Genomic DNA, 23,235 nt, shown 5'->3' with positions numbered 1-23,235 from the left:
ACGGGGGTTTCACCATGTCGGCCAGGCTGGTCTGGAACTACTGACCTCAAGTAATCAACCACCTCGGCCTCCCAAAGTGCTGAGATTACAGGCAAGAGCCACCGCCCCCAGCCAGAAAGCATCAGTTTCTTTATGTAAAGCGTCATAATTCTGTCCTGGGCTTCATGACTTTTTTTTGTGGATTAAATGAAAAAAAAAACTTTAAATTACCTTCACGTAGAAATTAAATTATTGATTATAATGATTGAAATTACTCAAAGGAATAACAAGCATTTACGTTAGGTTGGTGCAAAAGTAATTGTGGTTTTTGCCATTGTAGATACAAAACATTCACACTCTAGGTAGCTAGATGTGATTATGTATAGCATAATGTTTTTCTTCTATGCTAGAATCAATGCATAGTTTACTGAAAAGTAAATAATTTTGAAAACAAGACAGATCTGGGTTTGATTACTAACCGTGCCACTTGATGGCTTTGTAACCTTGACTAAGTTACCAAATCTTTCTAAGCTTCAATTTCTTCCCGTTTTAAAATGAGGATTATTATATCAAAGGGTTGTTGGCAAGGAGGAGAATTAAAATACACTTTTAAAGGACTTAGAACACATAGGAATTATGTAAACATTAGCTGTTATTCTTACAAGAAATGAGAAGGATCTGTATGACTTTTTGGACACTGGAACTTGAGTTTTGAATTGAAAAACGAAATTGAATAAACTCTGAATAAGTAGAAAGAGGCCCGAATACCTAATATTAATATATGTATAGTGTACATAGCATGGGGTGGAATAGGCAGAGATTTGTTTTAGAAAAGAAAATTTGCCTTAAGAGTAGTGGGACTAGGTACAGTGAATGTGATAGAGGCTTTTGAAGGATTAAGACTTGATATGATTGATGGGCAGGTGTGAGCTTTTCAGTCTCTTGAACAGAGCCTGCTGCTAAGTATTTAGTCAACCATTTGAAATTTGTTTTTAGTTACAAAAATTTTTAAAGTTCATTTTTAAAAGGCAGTAATAGAGATATAGGTAGAAGTAGAAAGATTTCTTTACCATTGTCCTCACTGTCATTCCCCTTACTGCCGATGCCTCACTTTCACAGGTTAACTCCTGTTTTAGGATATTTCCTTCCAGATGTCATTATGTAACTCTTTTTAAAAATATTGTTAATTTTTTGCCTTTCAAAGTCATTATTGTTCTTGAAACATGCTTCTGCACCAATTGGAAACTCTAACAATAAAAGCACATTTTGAGTCAGCCACTTTTAACCATTTGAAGATGTCTCCAGTTTTTGTTATTCTGTGTACTATCATTTTCAATTTTCTTTAAAGTGTGACATATTTTAGACATTCAGGAAAGTAAGGTGCCCCCCTCTGGCGATAACTACTTTTCTATAGTTGATGTTTATCATTCTTATGTGTATCTTTATACTTTTACTATATCCCTAAACAATATAGTATCATTTTGAATGTTTTTGAGCTCTATAAATGTACTGTGTTCATCCTTTCGAAACTTACCTTTTTTTGCACTATGCCTGGAACATAATATGTGCTTAGTAATTTATGTTAAATATTAAGTTAGAATTTTAGTAAGAATTTTTATACTAAAATGCCACATTTGCTTCTTTTTTTTTTTTTTTTTTTGAGTTGGAGTCTCACTCTGTCGCCCAGGCTGGAGTGCAGTGGCATGATCTCAGCTCACTGCAAGCTCCGCCTCGCGTGTTCACGCCGTTCTCCTGCCTTGGCCTCCTGAGTAGCTGAGACTACAGGCACCCCCCACCACGCCTGGCTAATTTTTTTTTTTTTTTTTTGTATTTTTAGTAGAGACAGGGTTTCACTGTGCTAGCCAAGATGGTCTCGATCACCTGACCTCGTGATCCACCCACCTTGGTATCCCAAAGTGCTGGGATTACAGGCGTGAGCTACTGTGCCCGGCCTTTGCTTCTTTTTCGTCGCATCTTTTCCTATCTTTGCTATCACAGTTTGAGCAGTACTCTCAATAAATTGAGAAAACAGTGATCTTTTCTCTGATCTCATTGATATGCTTTCAATTGAAGCAGTTTAAAGAGGAAGATTTGTCAGAGAAGACAAGTAGGGCTAGCAGTAGATGTCTATACTAAGATGGTTTAATGTTTTCTCCCAGTGATTATTATGTACCTTATATCAATTAAAATTAGACAGTTAGAAATTAGACATATGTAGTCTTTCAGTGACCCAGTGTTTATACAGCCAAAAAAGTGACAGAGTGAGATCTTGTCTAAAAAAAAAAACAAAAAACAAACAAAAAAAACTTACTTTCAATACCTGATATCTCCCTTTATTTTAGCTCACTGCTTGTCATTCGATTGTCCAAGACAGAACTTGATAGTCATTTTTAATTTGTTCTTTTCCATCATACCTCCTTCTCAAAGTAATTTTAAATTCTGATGACCCTGCCTTTGAAATGTCCTTTTGCTTTCCTTCCTTTCTCTCTCCACTGCTCTTGCTCTGATTTTCGTATAAACTTCCTGCATTGTAACTAGTTTCCTTGCCTCCTGTCCCATTCTCAATAATGGTATCTGTGTTTTCTTTATAATACATATGTAATGATGTCAATTCCTGGATCACAAAACAGAGTCTGCATTTCTTAAGGGAGTTTTCATAAACTAACCTTAACCTATCTTTTTAGCTTCATGTTTTATCAGTCACCCATGGGTAAGTTTAGTGTTAGGAATAAAGTTAAAGGTTTTTGAGGGATATATGTGGTATTTTCAGCCATAGAGATAACTGATATTGCCCAGGGATAATATTCTAATGTAAAAGACATTTTACCCCTGTGAAACCTTTCCAGCTCCCCTAGAGAAAAAAAAGGTAGCATGTAAAAACCTGTTATAATATACATACTCAGTTACATATATGATAAAACATCAGTCAGATCAGTCTCTTGGAACATAGTGCCTGTAGTGAAACTGAAGTTAGCAAATTGTGTTAACGTCCTGATATAACTATTTTCTATTTTTTGGAAGCCATTAAAAACTTCCCATGGTGGAATAAAGTACATGATGTACGTCACTTTACACAGTACTTTAAGCATATAAGGTGACTGATTTTTTTCTTTGGTGGTAGTGTGCTTTTAAAAGCTTGTTTTTATATTGACAGGCATTAGTGTAGATTCCACCTTTCAGTATGGATGGACTCCCCTTATGTATGCTGCTAGTGTTGCCAATGCAGAGCTGGTTCGGGTCCTTTTGGACAGAGGTGCTAATGCAAGCTTTGAGAAGGGTAAGATGTTTCAGATAACTTAAATGATTATGCTTACTGTGATTCCTTGGTTTCCAAGTAGCTATTATATAAAGTGAAAAAAAAAACTAAAGCAGTCTGAAGTAACCTTTCTGTTCATTATACTATGTAAATAATATACAAAATCAAATTAGGAACCATACATATTCTGAAAAACTCTCTTTCCAAAAACATAAATTCCAGTTATAGTATCTTTATAACTGGTTGTTATTATATACCTTTAACTTTAAGGTTTTGGTTGTTTTTAAAGGAAAAATTCTTTGAAAGAAACATTAAAAAGTTTATAATTTAGTGGCAAATTACTTGAAAATCAGTCTGTGGAATTTTAAACTAAACTCCAAATTACATCACTTAAAGTTGTTTCAAAGATAGTTCATGAAATCCATCTTTGTCCTTGTTACTAAATAATTTCCATTCAGAAGTGCTTTGAGTGTAAGAAGAACAAGAGTATATGAGCAAATCCAGTTTAATTATTACATTGAATTCCTGATTACTTATTTTTAACATATTTTCAATAGACAATTAAATTTGCTTCATAATTTCAGGTATAGGTTTCATTTTAGAATTGATTTTTACATTTTATACCTACAATTTTATTCTTTTTTCTCATTTATATATTTTACATAAATTTCTGTCTTAGCAACAGTTTCATGTTTAATCTTTTCTGTTAGGTTTTTCTTTTTATTGTATCATTGAAAAATATCACTTGGCCAGGCATGGTGGCTCATGCTTATAATCCTAGCAATAGCACTTTGGGAGTCTAAGGCAGGAGGATCACTTGAGCCCAGGAGTTCAAGATCAGCCTGGACAACATAGTGAGACTTTGTCTCTACTAACAATAAAAAAATATTAGCCAGGGGTGGTGGCACACACTTATAGTCTCAACTATGCAGAAGGCTGAGGCAGGAGGACTGCTTGAACCCAGGAGTTCAAAGTTGCAGTGAGTTATGATCATGCCACTGCACTCCAGCCGGGACAACAGAGTGAGACACTGTCTCAAAAAAAAAAATTACTCAGTGAAAGCTATGCTTAGGAATGAGGTTTTCAAAAGTGTATAAAATATTCTTCTCAAAAAATTAATTAATAATTATTCTTTTTATACTTCTCCCTCCTTGTAATCAGAGGGATAGTTAGAGCTATAAAATATATTTTTCACAGAATGTACACATAAGTTCTTTTATGTGTCCCACAATAGCCCTGTCACATACGAAGGGCAGGTATTAGGTTCTTATCTGTATGTTAGATCTAATGAGCTATTAAGATATCAAGAGTTACGGTTTCTCAGTGGCAGGACTGGGACTAGAATATGCTCTGTCAGTATTGAGCCACTAATGTGAATCATAGCTGTCATGACTTATTTTGAAGTCTTAATTCAAAATAGGTGTTTTTTGTGTTTAATTTACTCTGATCTTTGCTGGCACCATGAGAGCCAAGAGAAGAAGAGTTTTAGGAAACAGTGAGTTCAGAAAGATCAAGTACAAAAGGACTGAGAAGAAACCAAACCAATGGATGTGGCAGTTACAGCAATTTCAGTGGGGTAGTTTATAAGCCAGATTTCAGGAGTTTTCAAATGGATAAGAAGTGAAATCAGAGAATATAGATCATTGTTTTCCAAACATGAGTTTAGCAAGGCAAATTTTAATCAACCAAAAACTATTCAAATCCAGACAATGTGGCTATGTCCATGTCCTTAACCACTTTCTGTTCTCTTGAAGTAATGGGAGTAAGAGGGGAAGGAAGTTAAATGAATTATAGATAAACTTTGGAGACTGAAGGGATTCATGTCTAATCTCATCTTTTGATGAAGGAAGACAAAGTTACCTGCTAAGAGTGGGAGATTTGGGAAGAGGTTATAGAGTTTTAGAGTGCAATAATAGAATGTTTTGAGTGGTAAAGACATCAAATAGATGCTCTTGATGTATGGGGGTTTTTCTTCACTTTTCTATTTACTATAGATAAGCAAAGTATTTTGATAACTGCATGTTCTGCTCATGGCTCAGAGGAACTGATCTTGAAGTGTGTAGAACTACTACTTTCAAGAAATGCTGATCCAAATGTTGCTTGTAGGTAAGAGCCTTTATATCTTTCAAAATTCAAGTCAAATTAGAATTTTTCTTTGGTATCAGCCTTTTAAAAATCATGAACAATGTTTACTTGGCCAAATAGTTGATGAATGAAAATAGTTCATAAGGTCATGGTTCCAATTCTATAAGATTATCAGAGGAAGGGGATATCATGAAAGTAGTCTTTCAACTCTACATTTTGAGAGGAATGTCATAAGAATTTAGAATGAGAGGAAAAGGAGGACAATAAACTATAGTATCTTTTCTTGTGAATCATACTACTCTAAAGAATATGACGATTGACCTGTAAGAGTAAAGCCTCTTAATGTTCTCTCTGTATAACATTTAACAACTAAACAATTTTACAAAAATACTAAGAAAATATATCCATTTTCTATTTTCCTAATTGTTTCCATTTTCTTAAGACTTAACGAATTAACTAGGTAATAACGTGTGTAATAGTGCCTAGATGCATAGAAGACAAGCAGTAAATGTATCTTGCATCTTTTGAAATGTCAGTAATAAAAATGAATCAGATTGCTTAAAATTTCTATCACATTGGCTTCCTTTCTGACTCCATCTTCTATTTCGTCTTCCTATTAAATCTGTCTTTGTGTTTCATTTAATCTTTAAAATGAGTAGGAAGTAGCCCATCTAACAAAAGTGTCTAGCACAAATGGAATTATTATTCATAATTCATTAGTTCAGATAATGATCATCTAGTACCTGATATACAGAAATAATTATGCTTGACTCTGGAAGATTTTTCTAAATTGGTTCAGTTTCTATGATACCTGGACAGCAACCTTGGAAGGTACTTTACAGCTTTAGATAATTCCTAAATCTTTGTTGAGATTAAAAAAATAATATTTTGGTCTAGTTGTAGTGGTTCTCAAGCAAGGTCTATTTGGCCTTTCAGGGGATATTTGGCAATGTCTAGAGACATTTTTGATTGTTATACCTGAGAGATACTACTGATACCTAGTGGATAGAAGCCAGGGATGCTGCTGAACATCCCAAAATGCATAGAACAACCCCTCAAAACAAAGAATTACAAATCCCCAAATGTCAGTGGTGCCATGGTTGAGAAACCCTGATCTAGTGTGAGAAGGGCCAAGATGTATTGAGTGGATAATTAATATTCAAACAAAGATAAAAAAGAACTGGCAGAGAAATTACCTGCAAACTTGTATTTTGTTTAAGACAGGGTCTCGCTCTGTCACCCATGCTGGAGTGCAGTGGCACCATCGTGGCTCGCTGTAACTTCTGCCTTTCAGTCTCAGGTGATCCTCCCACCTCAGCCTCCAGAGTAGCTGGGACTACAGGCACACACTACCACACATGGCTAATTTTTGTATTCTTTGTAGAGACGGGGTTTCACTACGTTGCCCAGGCTGGTCTTGAACTCTAGGGCTCAAGCAATCTGCCTGCCTCCACCTCCCAAAGTGCTGGGATTAAAAATGTAAGCCACCATAACTGGCCAACCTGCAAACTTTTTTTTTTTTTTTTTTTTTTTTTTTTGAGACAGAGTCTTGCTCTGTCGCTCAGGCTGGAGTGCAGTGGCGCAATCTTGGCTCACTGCAACCTCTGCCTTCTGGGTTCAAATGATTCTCCTGCTTTAGCCTCCTGAGTAGCTAGGATTAGAGATGCGCGCCACCATGCCTGGCTGATTTTTTTGTATTTTTAGTAGAGATGGGGTTTCACCATGTTGGCCAGACTGATCTCAAGCTCCTGACCTCGTGATCCGCCCACCTCGGCCTCCCAACGTGTTGGGATTAGAGGCATGAGCCACCACACCCAGCCTCCAACTTTTAACAGAAACTTTTATCCTGTCATATATGGTACAATCCTTAGTAAAATGTAACTTTTGGATCTGGTTATACCTTGGAATTAGGACATGTGCTTTAGTACTCCTCGCTGAAGTAAACTTCCATGAGTGTTGTATTTTGATGTATACCTTTAGAAGTGGCATGAGATAAAACTTTTGCTTGGTGCTCTTCACTTTCTTTTTTTCCGACTGCCTCTATGAGATTTTGTAGGTAGTGAAGTCTTTACCCTCCTAATCACCTAAAATGTTGTAAACACACAGAAGTCAGTCAAGCCAGTGTCATAGGTTCTAGACTATTCTTTCTCCTCAAGAACTAGAAGATATCGTTTAGGTACATAAGATGTATTGGGAAAAACAGATTCCATTTGAATTAAAATGACACAAGGTTAGCATCTTATGCTAAAAACTATAAGGCAATCACACTATAAGGCAGTTTCAAAACTGAAAATCCTAAATGAGCAGATGAATTTGAAAGAGTACAAGATTTAGATTGGTATGTGATCAACTCTGTAAAATAATTAGAGAATTTATAGAATGGTTGAAGAAAATAAAGCAATATGCATTTAATTAATAGATGTGAGAAATAACCTGAAGAAAACTATTCAGCTGCTTCTTTTTTAATGCTCAAAGCATAAAGCAATAAAATTGAATTGTGTTTTCTTGATAGAGCTGAAAAGAGGGTAAGTTATGGCAAATAGTGCTTTTAGGCTGCAAATTTTATAAGAAGGATAGCATTAGCGGACATGGGGGGATAGCATGCTGTCAATGTGAAAGACAAAACATATCAGGACATGTGGGGAGTACAATGAAATTTGAAGAGAATTTTATAGCTAACTCATTAGCAGTGACAAAAATCAAAACCTCTTAGAAGATTGGGAGCTTTAGATTCTTGTAAAAAGTGCCAGAAGATACCAGCAATACATCTGGGAACCACTCTTCAGATGTCAAGGAGAAAAACAGATATTCAGATGAATTTACTTTCAAGTTGTTGATGTAGCCTCTTTTGTTGAGCAATGCCATTGCTGAGAAAAATTACCTCTCAAGAAAAAGAGCACAAGGCAAGAGTCAGCCATAAAACATAAATGGCTAGATTTTGCGAAAGCTAGATAGATGGTCACATACTTGATAGGTGCAAAGAAAGTTGGCTTGTAACTTTTTTTTTTTTTTAACTAATATGGGATCAGTAGTCTTGTCTCATGAAGTGAAATTAATAGCAAAGTCTTAAAGATCAGCCTCTAAGCTTGAGACTGAAGTCTTAGTTTCCATGTGAACAGTAGCATGAACTCTTCTCCATTCTGTGGAAATACCTCAAAAGACAGGATCTTAGTTTTTAGATAAAATGGGGAAAAATGAGTTACTGATTTGTATTAGGAGCAGGAAGATAATTTCTGGGGGGTTGTAGATCTTAAAATGAAAGTAAGTCACTTGAATTACTTGGTTCTGTTTGCACTACACTGCGAGTAGATAGAAGAATAAAGATTAAGAAGAAACTGTTGAATTTCCTCTACTTAACTAATTAGAAATCTCGCTGAATGGTACTGAGGGAATTCTGTAATAGTTTAAATTTTTTAACTTGTGTATAACTTACATACACATAATTAAAATACTCAGATTTTCAGTGTACAGTTGGATCAGTTTTGATAAATGCATACATTTGTGTAACTTACACCACAAGATGGGATATTTCTATCACTGCAGAAAGTTCCATTGTGTCTCTTGCCAGTCCGGTTCCTTCTCCACCAGAAGCAACCATGTGATCCGGATCTTGTTTGTACCACTATACATTTTTTCTGTTCTAGAATTATACAGTATTTTTGTGATTAACTGAATATAATAAATTTTAAGACTCATCTATGCTCTGTGAATTAGTAGTTTGCTATTTTCTTTATGGCCTGAGAAAAACAGGTGTTCCAGTAAGGCAGAAAATCAATTGGCTTAGAATTTAAAAGAAAAGACAAAAAAGCCACAAAGTTGTTAACAAGATTTCAGTAGGCAGAATTTTAAACTATTTAGGCTCTGTGCTAAGGCAGCATGAGTGCTGACAATATAGTACGTTTTTCTAAGTCCCTAAACAGAGACAAGCGCCTTGCATCAATGCTTCAGGTAGCAAGCACTGACTATCCACTCCATTATTTTTTATTTTATTATTTATTTATTTATTTTGAGGTGGAGTCTCGCTCTGTCACTCAGGCTGGAGTGCAGTGGCGGATCTCCACTCACTGCAACCTCCAGCTGCCGGGTTCAAGTGATTCTTGCCTCAGCCTCCCAAGTAGCTAGGCCTACAGGTATGCCACCACTCCTAGCTAATTTTGGTATTTGTAGTAGAGATGGGGTTTCACCATGTTGGCCAGGCTGGTCTCGAACTTCTAACCTTAAGTAATCCACCTGCCTTGGCTTCCCAAAGTGTTAGGACTACAGGCATGAGTCACTGCGCCTGGCCCACTCCTTTATTTTACCTACTGAATTGCCTACTGGGAATCATGTTTGGTGTATGCTATGGTTGTTTCCATTTGTTTTGCTTCAGCAAGCCATTTGTGTATGTGTACTAAATGTTAATATCACTACATACCTTTTTTTATTGTTTTATATTTCTTTTTTTTCAGTTTTCATTCCTTAATTTCATTTCATTTTTTTCAGTTTTCTTTCAGAGTTCCCCTTTATGTGCCAGGGATACATTCCAAGACCCCCTAGTAGATGCCTGAAAACATTGATACTACCAAACCCTATAAATACTGTGTTTTTTCCTATGCATACATATATGTGATAATTTATAAATTAGGCATAGTAAGAGACTAACAATAACTAATAATAAAATAAAACAATTATAACAATATACTGTAATAAAAATTATGTGAATATGGTTTCTCTCAAAATATCTTATTGTACTGTACTCACCTTTCTTGGTGACTTGAAATGATCTGAAAAGATCTGTCAATCTGATAATTGAGACAGATCCGTCAATGTGATAATTGGGTGTGTAGTATATATAGCGTGGATATGCTGGGCAAAAGATTATTCATATCTCAAGTGAGACAGTACAAAATCTCATCACACTATTCAGGATAGTGTGCAATTCAAAAGTTATGAATTCTTTATTTAATATTTTTGGTCCTCAGGTTACTGCAGACAGCAAAACCACAGATAAAGAGATACCATCTCATGCCAGTTAGAATGGCGATCATTAAAAAGTCAGGAAACAACAGACGCTAGAGAGGATGTGGAGAAATAGGAATGCTTTTACACTGTTGGTGGGAGTGTAAATTAGTTCAGTCATTGTGAAAGACAGTGTGGCGATTCCTCAAGGATCTAGAACTAGAAATATCATTTGACCCAGCAATCCCATTACTAGGTATATACTCAAAGGATTATAAATTATTCTGCTATAAAGACATGTGCACACATACGTTTATTGCGGCACTGTTCACAATAGCAAAGACTTGGAACCAACCCAAATGCCCATCAATGACAGACTAGATAAAGAAAATGTGACACATATACACCATGGAATACTATGCAGCCATAAAAAAGGATGAGTTCATGTCCTTGCAGGGACATGGATGAAACTGGAAACCATCATTCTCAGCAAACTAACACAAGAACAGAAAACCAAACACTGCATGTTCTCACTTATGAGTGGGAGTTGAACAGTGAGAACACATGGACACAGGGAGGGGAACATCATACACCAGGGCCTATCAGGGGCTCAGGGGCTGGGAGAGGGATAGCATTAGGAGAAATACTTAATGTAGGTGACGGGTTTATGGGTGCACAAACCACCATGGCACATGTATACCAATGGAACAAACCTGCATGCTCTACACATGTATCCCAGAACTTAAAGTATAATAAAAATAAATAAATTTTTATCATTTGATGGTGAACATTTCCAAACTTATTAACTAAATAGACCATTAAAGGAGTAATTCTCATCTGCTTTAAAGTTTATATTGCACCGAAATTTTGTTTTAAGTAAACATTTAAATTTGCTAATACTATTTGGATTCCTGGGTGTCAATGATTTTTGCAAAAATTTTGTAGCTTCTTACAACATTTCTTCTCTTTCATCTTGAAAGTGGCTTCTTGAAAAAGAAAAAACATCCCTTTAATGTGATATTATTAAGGTATCTCCATCATGATACCATGACAAGCATCTTCTAAATGTTGCAGTTCTAGAAAAATCTCTCATCTATCGTTTCTTCAAATATTACATCCTCCTTCTGAGCCTCTGATTATATATCCGTTAGATCTTCTCACTGTATCCTCAATATCTTTCATTTTCCATTTTTCAGCCTCATTGTGCCATATTCTGGGTTATAGCTTCTGATCCTCCCTCTAGGTCACTAAATCTCACTTCACCTTCTAATCTGTTGTTAAAATAATGGATTTAGTTCCTCAGTTTTTAAGAAATTTTAAAAAACTTCTAGATTTCCTCACAATTTTGGTCCAAATTATCTAACTTGCAATTACTAGAAATAGAAATCAGCATCTTCTAGATTTTTAAAGTTTATTTATAACTATTTTTGTGTCAGCTCTGTAATTCTTTCCTTCCCATGCAAACTTGTTTTTGAAAATCTTATTTAAAATAGCTTTGGAAATAGCATTGATTTAATTCATGGACAGCTTTCCATATGATATGTAGATCCACTTTATTCTTTTATTATTTTTTCTTTATTTTCTTTTATTTTTTCATTTTCCATCTGTGGGACTTATGGTAAAAACTGACAACTTGAAAGCCATTTTTAAAATTAAGCCTCTAAGACACAAATTACATCTTACGCATCTCTTGGATCTTGATACTGACAATATTTAACACAGTGTACAGTATCTGGCAAATATGGAAATTTAATACTGGTTTATTTTGGCTTTAGAATTTGTTTGGGGGCTTTATGATTTGTAAATGAAACATTTATTGAATATTTGCTGTGTAATAGGCACTGTGTTAATTTCTTGTCTGTGTTAATACATTGTCTAAATAATCTTTACAACTCACTGATAAATGGTATGTTATTTTTCACAGAACAGAAAATTAGTACTCAAGTATTTAAGTGCCTTTGAATGTAACAGAGGTTTGATAAGGGTATTTACAACAGTTTAATCTGAACAGGATCCACCAGTAGAATGTATTTATATTCCTCATCTTGTATATATTTAGGATGTTTTCACAACAGTTTAAACAGCATGACTTTTTATATTGTTGCAAAACATATGTTTGTGTTAAACTTCCTGTATCTTTGGATTTGGGTTTTTTCTTTTTTCTATCTTGTTCCCTAAATTATAGTTGAATATTTTCACTTAAAAACTCTACAAACTACAAAAGTATGGGAACAGAACAATGTTATCACTTTAATTTAGCTTAATCACCTGTAGGTCTGAAAACAAGGTGGCCTTCAGTCAAATGAATTGAAACTTGGCATAGTAAATCTTCAATTTAACCTTAAATTTGGAGTTGATATTTTTATTGTTAGAATAAGCCTTTAAAAAATATATGCAATTGACATTTTTGTTTTTAGAAATTGTGCGTTTTCCCCCTAGTTTGCTGAAACCCTTTCTTATATTAAAAAAAAAAAAAGATTTTTTTTTTTACATTTAGAAGGCAATTTTTCTATCATACATTTTTGTTACATTAAGATTGCTCAGTCATAAGATAAGGCTTTTGTAAAGTGATGTGGCATTTTAATTTAAATAGATGCTTTTATTACCATTGATAAGGCAGAACACATTAATTAATGCCCTAGGTTTTGACGTAGTCATTGTGTAATTGTTAACTTGTTGAATGTTATTGCATGTTTTAATAAACAGAAGATACCTTTGGAAAAAATGTTGCCTACTTTCTCAGAACATAAATTTAGTTGTAAATGTCACAGGAACAGTTTGGTAGATAAAAATGTAATTTTGGCTTACAATAGTAACTTGTTTTCTAGTTGTAAGTAAATGTGTGACATCTTTGCTCTGAAAGCATAGACTGGAATTGCAAAAATATTATTTCATAAAGAATTCTTAGAAATATCTTATTTAGAAAACATTACTATAAATTGTCATTTATGTTGTAGTTTTTCTTTGTAGCCTTTTTAAACCTGTAAATAATCAAGACATTTTGTCATAAGATATTAAAATAATATGGAAGTCCATGTAGTAAATCATGAGTCTTTGTTGACTAAAGAAATTCCTTAAATTCTCTGCCCCAGGATAGCTATTTTAAGTAGTTTGGTAAATGTCCCTAATCCTTTTTAAAAATATACATTTTCATACAAATGCGCGCACACACACACACACACACACACTTCTTTTCACTTGTTTGGGATCTTTCCTTGTCAGTACATAATAAGTTTACCTCTCGTTTTTTAGCTGCTTAATATTCCTTATTATTAATGTACTGTAATTTATTGAACCATTATCATGTTGACAGCATTTAAGTTGTTTATAATTTTTATTCTTATGTTATATGGTGGTTAAGAGTACTGTCTTATGAACCAGACTGCCAAGGTTTGAATCCCAACTTTGTAATTTACTAGCTCTGTAATTGGGCAAGTTATTCATCTTTTCAGTTTCATTCTTATAGTAGGGGATAAAAATACCACTCACATCATAAAGTTGCTTTGTGTTTAGAACAGTGCCTAGCCACAGAGTAAGCATCAGATGTTTGTTTGCCATAACAATGATGATAATATCCTTGGTACGCGTTAATTCTGTAGAAGACTTCCAGAAGTAGAATTGCTCAAAAGGTTTGCACATTTAAAATCTTGCAAGTTATATACAAACTGTCCTCCAAAAAGTTTTTTCCACTTTACATTTGTAAACCATGTGAAAGTATCCATTTTGTTTTTGGCATTCTTGCCAACATATTGTTGGGCTTTGTGGTTTGAACAATATCATGGATAAAAGTGAGCATGTTATAGTTTTGTTATTTTTCTGATTTTTAATTAGTTTGAACATCATTCCTTATGTTTTTAGCCTTTTATATATTTTTAATAAATTGCCCCATTATCATTTTAAAATTTATCTCTTATCTACATATAGGAGCTGATTTTACCTTTGTTAGCAGTTTTACCTGTATGCAAACAGTGATAGATATCTTAGGGTTATCTTGCATATTTAAGGCATATGTTAATATTGCTACTCAGATACCTGGAAATCTACTTGGTCCTTTTGAAGGCAAAAATAGGATAGAGGTGAAGAAAGCTAGTTGATGAAAAGTTCTTGGCACTAATTTTTCAAAACACATGCACAAAAACCAAGATCACACACAAACACCTTTCAAATTGACTTGACTTTTATCTTATTAGTGTCTGGTACGTGGTAGGAAATTACTATTTCTAAATTGAACTCAATTCTCCATCAAATAGACTACCCTTTGATAAGTCTTATTGATTATAATAATGTTAATACACACTGATTAGTAGTGTATAATAAATTATACACTACAAAAATAAAGTAGGTATAATAAAATTATACCACTACCTCCTTATAAAATTAGTTTGTTTGAGAATTTAGCTTTTTTGTCTTTTCCTATACTTTAAATTCTAAATTTGAAATGACAGCTTAATTGCTTTCATTTAAAAATGTGATTTTTTTTCCTCTTACATCTTTTAGGAATAAAGCTTTCCATACCCTGTCCTGAAGTACTAATAGCGATATTGGGGAACTAGTGTATGAGTTATTGTTTATAAATTGTCTAACTTTAGTGTATTGGTTTTCAACAGTATAATGATGACCAGAAATTCTCAACAAGAGTCCCTCCAAAAAAAACCCTGCTATGCTTGAGTAAAAACCCTGCTATCCTTCTTTGTAATTTTTGACATTGTTTCATCTGCCATTTTATTGTAAAATTGTATTATAATGGCAAAATAGTCATAATTTTCATTGTTAAAATTAAGCAAAAATGTATTTTGAGTTATGCTATTAAGAAAAATTGAAAATTACTTATTTGTGAATGATCTTGGACTCAGAATTTATGTCTCAAGTCCTGTTACTATAAGCTTCATGACCTTGCTAACTTTTGAAACTGAACTTTTATTTTTCATTTATGGAATAAGATAAGAAAATTTGTTTCACTGATTTTGCTGGATTCTTGTGACAGTCAGATGCAATATCATGTAAAATTGTTTTGTAAAAAGTGTCGCATATAAATATAACAAGTTTCTAAAAAAATGGCTGATGCCATTAAAGAATCACACTTTAGTTATGACTGTACTACTAAGCAGATACCAGGAGTATCTATTAATAATTAGGGATAGTATGTTTTCAAGGAAATAGTAAAAAATAAATTATCTACATAAAAAGTTTACACATAAGGGATATGTTACACAAAATTATAGAAGTATTTATAATAAATGTGTAATCCCAAAAGAATTAATGAAAATTTTGCATGTTCCTAAAGCAAGCAGTAGGATGATTAACAAGCAAAGTCATAAATATGGTCCTCATCCATTCCTTAATTGTAAGCTAGTTAAACATACATTTTCTAGGTGAGAGAGAACAATATTTTTCTTTCTTGGAAGCCTTACTTGGATTTGTTTAACTCTTCTTTTTAATCTTTTATGGAGAGGAGGTAGTGAAGTTTCTTCTTTCACATAATAAAAATATGTTTTCATATGAGTGTTTTAGCTTGTATACATAATTTGTTTTCAAATTTTGCTAAATTTTATGCATCCTGGTAGTTTTTCAAATAACTGACAAGGTCCCCCTTAATTTGTATGTTATTCATTTTTATTAAACAGATAACAGTGTCATTAAATCTTGGAGTATCTTATAACTAACATTCCATGTTTGAATGTGTTCTTCCTGAACATATAGTTGAATTCATTTTTCTTTATCCCCTTTTGGCTGGCTAAAATATTTTATTTAAAATAAAGCAAGGGACTTTTCTGACACCTTATTTATATTTCCAGTGACAGACTGTAAAGGAACACTGACTTAAAGCAGATTTCTTTTTTGCTAATATGTTTAACTTTTAACTAGTAGAATTCTGAATAATTTTTTAAAATAAATTCTTTCCTTGTTTTACCTGTTCTTATTAGAGCAGTTAGCGTATCAAAACTGTGGTTCATACAGTCTTTGAAAAGCCATGTTTTGTCTAATTATTGTAATTTTGCTTTAAATATGTTTTAAATAAAATAATATAATGTGGTTAAAGGACCCTTTGTATCCTCCCCAATCATATTCCCTTTCCTTCTTTCTTTCTTATAGAAGCAACCACAGTCTTGTAATTTGTGTGTATTTTTTCTGCCCAAGTTAAATTACACATATGATCATCCATCTGTGTGTGTATATATAATCATCCATAAACATTATATAATGCCACTTGACCTACTTTTTATTCCACTTTCTTATTGAGATCTAATTTACAAAATGAAATGCACAGATCTTCAGTGTAGAGTTTTTATTGTGACAAATACATATACCCATGTAACCCACATCTCTTTCAAAATATAGAACATTCTTCCTTACCCTAGGAAGCTCCCTTAGGCCCCTTCCAAGATAATCCCCTGAAACCAGAAGGCAACCACTCATTTTCTTTTCCTACCCTGCATTAGTGCTGTTTACTACATTATGCAGTATTGTACTTCTTAATGTCTAAATTCTTTTGCTCAGCATGTTTTTGAGAACCTATGTTTTGTGTATCCGTAGTTCATTTCTTTTTATTGCTGAGAAATGTTCTAATGTTTGGATATATTACAGTTTGTTTATTCTCCTACTTTGCTTTTCATTATTAATATCTAGCTGAATTCCACTATGGTGAAGGAACATAATCTATATTATTTCAGATCTTTGAAATTTGTTGAGATGTTCTTTATAACCCAACCTATGGTCAATTTTTGCACTATAAAATAATGTGATTTGGCAATGGTTGGGTGTAATGGTCTACTGTGATACTGTGATATAATAAATATATATTTGGTCTTTGTCCTCTGGTTCCTGGCACAGCTCCTTCATGCCTTGTAATTTATTGAATGACAAGGGTGATCTTTTGAATGATATAGAGCATGTTTGGTTAAAATATTTGGTTTTAACCACTGGTTCCTGACACTAGAACTTCTGAAACCCTTGGAATCTCCCAAATAAGAGTCTTTAGACATCTCATACTAATGAGATGACTGGTTGTGGGGCTGGGAGGCAGAAAGACCAAGACATGATTAAAGGGTAGAAATTTTTAACACTACCCCCTGACCTCCACAGAGAGAGGAGAGAGGCTGGAGATTGAGCTAATTACCAATGGCCAATGATTTAACTATCCCTTCATAAAAAACCCTAAACTTTAGGATTTGTAGAGAGCTTTTGAGTTGGTGAATATGAGAAAGTACTGGCAGAGTAGCATGGTGAAATCTCACACCATCCCTCTCCTTCCCACCTGGGAGGTAAATTATCTCTTTGTCCAGTGTATCTGGACGAAGACTCTATACACACTACCTGCCCGTTAGTCATCTACATTATCTTCTGACATCCAACCATTGACATTGTCGTGGCTTGATAATGCAGGATCACCAGAAGCAGATGATCCTCCTTCTAATGTATTGTGTATACATTACAGAAGGTCAAAGTAGCTTAACACTACATCACGATGCCTGTCATTCATTCACCCTGCTTCATCTCTTCACATAGGCATTTTATCATTACATATCATCACAAGAAGAAAAAGGGTGAATATAGTACAATAAGATATTTTGAGAGAAAGATCACATTTACATAACTTTTATTGAGTATATTATTGCAATTGTTTTATTCTTAGTTCCTGTTATCTCTTACTGCTCCTGATTTGTAAATTAAATTTTTTCATAGGCACATATGTGTAGGAAAAAAACATAGTATTTAAAGGGTTCACTACTATCTGTGGCCTCAGGCATCCACTGGGGGTATTGGAGCGTATCCCCCATGGATAAAGCAGGAGGGACTACTGTCCTGATTTTTTTTTTTTTTTTTACTTCCGTGTTCTAGCAGTTACTGAGATTTGCATTTTGGTCAACTTTTCCTTACATCTTTTAAGCCTACCATATCCCTGATGCATTGACCTTTTACTTTTATGAAGTGTACCCCTTTGTATGTAGTAATTCTTACTTCATTATAATATACTTAAATCTAATATTGGTATAGGTATATCGGCTTTCTTGAGCATGTGTATAGTGTTTTTCCATATTTTTGCTTTCAGCCTTTCTATGTGCTTTTATTTAAAGTAAGTAATATATAGTTCTCCTTTTTTAATCCAGATTGATTGACAGTAGTTTTCTTTTCATTGAAGTATTTAGTCTACCTGCCTTTAATGTGCACACTGATCAGTGTTTCATTAGTCAGTGCCCTTTTTTCCCAGTTCTGATTATTTTTTGATTAATCAAACATTATTTTTTATTATTCCATTTTCTATCTTGCTATAGTTATTCATTCTTTTATTATTCTTTGAGTGGCTACCCTAGAGATTATAACATACATTCTTTACTTATTAGAGTCTACTCTAAATTAGTACTTTTAACAATTCCTGGACAATGCAGGAATCTTAGAATATTTTAACCTCAGTTGTGCCCATTCCACCCCTGTATTTGTGCTATTGTTGTCATATGTTTTAAATCTATCTCTTTTTTTTTTTTTTGAGATGGAGTTTTGCTCTTTGTTGCCTGGGCTGGAGTGCAGTGGCGCAATCTTGGCTCACCACAACCTCTGCCTCCTGGGTTCAAAAGATTCTCCTACCTCAGCCTCCCAAGTTGCTGGGATTATAGGCATGCACCACCACACCTGGCTAATTGTGTATTTTTAGTAGAGACGGGGTTTCACCATGTTGGTCAGGCTGGTCTTGAACTGCCAGGCTTAGGTGATCTGCCCGCCTTGGCCTCCCAAAGTGCTGGGATTATAGAAATCTATCTCTATTTAAACCTCACAATTTAGTATTAGCATTTTAGTATTGCTATCAATTATGTTATTATTACCAACTTTTATTTGGATTTACCCACATACTCATCCTTTATGGCTCTCTTCATTCCATCCTCTATTTTTATATTTTAAACAGGGATTTAATCAGGGATCATTTTTCTTCTGAAAACCTTTTTTAAATACATCTGCTGGTGACTGTGTTTTAGTTTCAAGGCATTTTTATTTTGAATGTATTTTTATTTTGCTTTTCATTTTTGAAAGTTATTTTCACTGGGTATAGAATTCTAGGTTAGCATTACTTTCTTTTGGTACTTTAAAGCTATCATTTCGTTGTCTCTTAATTTTGCTCAAAGCTTGTATGCCCGACAGCATTAACTCAAGCATACTCTTATAATGAACCTATGGTCTAAGGAGAGTATGTGTTTGGAGTTCTGAGCTAAAGAATCTGGGAGTAACCAACCTAGAGATTCACTTCTTATCTAAGAAGGGCATCTGAACCTCTGGCCCATTCCTTGGAATACAGGCCATACAGGGGATTGAGACCCTTTGTTTTGGGTTAAATGGATGTTGCTAGGTGGAGATTGATAAGTAAAAATGCTATGTAACTTGTACACTTTTTAGAAATAGTTGCAGTTTTCCTAATCAGCCCATTGCTCCTGGACCACCTTATGTATGTCTTTAATAAACCCTATGGCTCGTTCACTGGCTTGGGGTTTCCTCTTCAGCCTTTCAAACATGGTGCTATCCCTATTTGAGTCAGTAGAGGTCCCACACAACAATTGGCAATCCAGCCAGGAAGTTGGAAAGAATCCTGTGAGCACCAAGACGATGCGATCAGGGAAAAGGAAATCCACAAGGGAAATGCTGGGGTGGCCATCCACATCTATGTGGGGCCCAATGACTGTTATCCTTGATGGATGAGGCCCACTGCATGAGTATGGGGATGCCCGCATAACACCAAAAGGTTTGGAAGAGCTAGTGCAAGGGTTAGATCCAACTAAGTGAAAGTCACATGCCCAAGCTATGACAGCCATAGTTCATTGGCAGCTCCTGTGTGTTGAGGAGCCACGGCACTGCACTGCACAGGCAAGGGTGCATCAGTTACAAGACGAGCTGTGATTAGAAAGAAATGCTTAGTTAGCTCAGACTAAAATGTTGGAGACCTAACTGTTCTGCCTATGCAAACAGAATGACAGAATGGACACTCTGGCTTGCCACATAACTCATTTGAAGAGTCATCAACTGTCAGGCCAACAAGTTAGGGCTGTCATGAATAAATCATCCTGGAACGCTAAGTCCTGGGACCCCATGGAGAGCTCTAGTGGGAAGGAGGAAGAGGACTGGGATGAGTCCACAGAGGTTCCCATACTGTCTGCATGTACATTGGCCACCACCAAGGTGAAAGTGGACCCCACAAAAGGAAGCCCCTCAAGACTTGCCCTGCCTGAAAGAGGGCAGCACACCACAATGTGGGATTATACCACCGTGGAACTGGGAAATAGGTTCAAACAGAAGGGGAGAGAGTCAATCATAGGGTGGTTTCTCTGTCCATGGGATGTAGGGGAAGAGAATACTATACTCTCTAGATTCGAGATGAATAAAATGGCATCCATCACAAAGCACCTTGTCCTGAGGCAGCATTTCTATGGCACCAATAATGGGGATCAGACCATCCCCCTCCTTAGCTGAGTGGTTGTGGGCTTCAAGGGGCCCTGGCCAAATGAGGGAGACATCTCCACATCTCCTTTGCAATGGCAGACTATGAACAAGTTGCATGACATCCTCTGGGAGTTGGGGCTGAAACATGCTATTAATATTTATGCTAAAAATCATCACGATCCCAACAGTGAATTGGTTACTGCCAGAATAAAAGAGATAATTCTGCAATTGACAGACCTAAGTAGTGATATAGGATGCCGGTTTCCATCTTAAGCACCCTAATATGGCAGCCAGTATCCTGGGCAGCCCAAGTGGCCACTGACTTAAGGGAAACAGAAAAACTGCATAAGTAAGAGGTATGCAGTGCTGGATGAAAGACAAAGGAGCCAAAAAAAAAAAAAAAAAGGAAACAGTCAAGGGGCTTCTCAGAGTGATTTGCCGATAGATGTAGGCAACCTGTTAATGGCAGGGATACCTACTGAAAAAAAAAAAAAAAAGACAAAAAGCCTAATACTGTTTTGGTTAGACTGTAATAAAATCTCAAGCCGGAACAGCACTTCACTAAGGAGCCTCAGGCTCAGCCCACCAGCCCTCCCACAGAGAGATGGCAGGCACTAACCCCTTTAGCCTAAGATAAAGGCCAAGGCCTCAGAATCCCACTAAAAACAATGATGGCCAGGGACCAGAGGCCTCACGTAAAACTATATATAGGTCACCTAAAAATAAACAGACTGTGCTTGCTCTAGTGCAGTGGTCCCTCACCTTTTTTGGCATCAGGGACCAGTTTTGTGGAAGACAGTTTTTCCTAAGGTGTGGGGGGATGTTTCGGGATGAAACTGCTCCACCTCAGATCGTCAGGCGTTAGATCCTCATCAGGAGCATGCAACGTAGATCTCTTGCATGCGCAGTTTACAATAGGGTTCGTACTCCTATGAGAATCTAATGCCACCACTGATCTGACAGGAGGTGGAGCTCAGATGGTAATGCTCGCTCACCTGCCACTCACCTCCTGCTCTGCGGCTCAGTTGCTAACAGGCCACAGACCAGTGCCAGTCTGCTGCCTGGGGGTTGGGGACCCCTGCTATAGTGAATACTGGAGCCAAATGCACTCATATATGGTAACACCTATCAGTTCCAAGGGCCTGTAACAGCAATAGATAGTAAAGGGCGATGGGGAATGAGGTATAAAAGTTGAACTAGTATTACAAGTTGGGAGACTGTCACGATGACCTTATTTAGTATATATAGCTCCTATCCCAAAATACATCTTGGGAATGGGTATCTTGTCAGGCTTGACCCTCCAAACTGCCAAAAAATTCCAACTGAGAGTTAGGATGACAAAACATAATCACGGTAACACAAAATGGACACCAATACAGTTGCCCAGCCCCATAGCAAATAGTAGTGCCGAAGCAAGCAATACCACTTCTGAGTGGTGGGTGGGGGCATGATAAAATCACAGAAACTATTAAGGAGTTAGCCCAGGTGGGCATTATAAGGCCAGTAGTGCACAGCCCACAAAACAACCCTGTATGGCCTGTGCAAAAACCTGACAGGACTTGGAAAATAACAATACATTACCAGAAATTAAAATATCACTTCCTTTCTGATGAAAATAGGACAGGTGCTTGGCACCTTATTAATTTAATTTAATTAATTTCTTATTAATTTAACCAAGCCTTCTTCAGCATCCCCATTGCCCCAAAGACAAGACCAATTTACATTCACCTAGAAAGGAGAACAATGGGCCTTTACCATCTTGCCCCAAGGATATTTACATAGCCCCACTATCTGGGAGGGTCTAATGACCACAGACTGTCAATTATCAATCGATGGACTACCCTGGAGAGGGTACATGTTTTCTATTAAATTGATGATATCATGCTAACTAAGTCTTTTTCTACCTTACAAACTGCAGCCCCACCTTTGGGTTAGTAATGGAGGTTGCTAGTCCCTACCTTGCTGTCTCGCTTGGCAAATGGAGTATGGGCAGCACAGACAGTTAAGGGTCCAGGCTTATCAAATATTCGGTGTCATCTGGTTGGGTAAGACTAAAGTCAAGTCGTTCTTTCTGCCATTATAGATAAGGTGTAGGACTACCCGCATCCTACCACACCAAAGCAGTTGCAGACCTTCTTAAGCTTTATAGGGTATTAGTGTCCTTTTATTCCCCATTTGGCCCAACTCCTCAGGCCCTATACCACTTAGTCAAGATGGGGGCTCACTGGAACTGGTCCACAGAGAAAGATGAGGCCTTTAAACAAACTAAAGTCATAATGAAACAAATATAAATTCTGGAAACTCTAGTACAGGGACAACCTTGTGAATTGGACATAGCCAGTTACCCTGCGGGGTGTGCCATCGGGGTTCTAGTCCCAACTATGGAAGGGGCCTGAAGCTAAATATATCATCATGGAGCAACAACTCAATGCTAAATATCATCTCTTACAACATGACAACATGACAAAGGGGCTCCCAGTGCTGGTATGCACTCAGTATCCCATAGCAGTTTGGTTAAAGGATACCTTCTGGAAACCAAAGTCTGGGAATTCCCG

The 23,235-nt window shown here is 35.8% G+C and overlaps 1 protein-coding gene across 3 annotated transcripts in view; it reads left to right on the top strand.

Moving 5' to 3' along the window:
- ASZ1 (ankyrin repeat, SAM and basic leucine zipper domain containing 1) overlaps positions 1-23,235 on the top strand; it is a 64,240-nt gene that overhangs the window by 1,674 nt on the left and 39,331 nt on the right. For all 3 annotated transcript variants that reach the window (XM_012512147.2, XM_003261238.2, XM_012512146.2), the window contains exons 3-4: positions 3,134-3,256; positions 5,230-5,341. Coding sequence is in view for 2 of the 3 variants with exons in the window: in XM_003261238.2 (XP_003261286.1) it covers positions 3,134-3,256; positions 5,230-5,341 (235 nt within the window). In the remaining variant the exon portion in view is untranslated. The remainder of the gene's footprint in view (positions 1-3,133; positions 3,257-5,229; positions 5,342-23,235) is intronic.

Source organism: Nomascus leucogenys, chromosome 13 (assembly GCF_006542625.1).
Source record: "Nomascus leucogenys isolate Asia chromosome 13, Asia_NLE_v1, whole genome shotgun sequence".
In the NCBI taxonomy this organism is placed as follows: Eukaryota; Metazoa; Chordata; class Mammalia; order Primates; family Hylobatidae; genus Nomascus; species Nomascus leucogenys.
The sequence above is the reverse complement of the archived record's forward strand: the minus strand, read 5'-3'. Positions and strand labels throughout refer to the sequence as shown.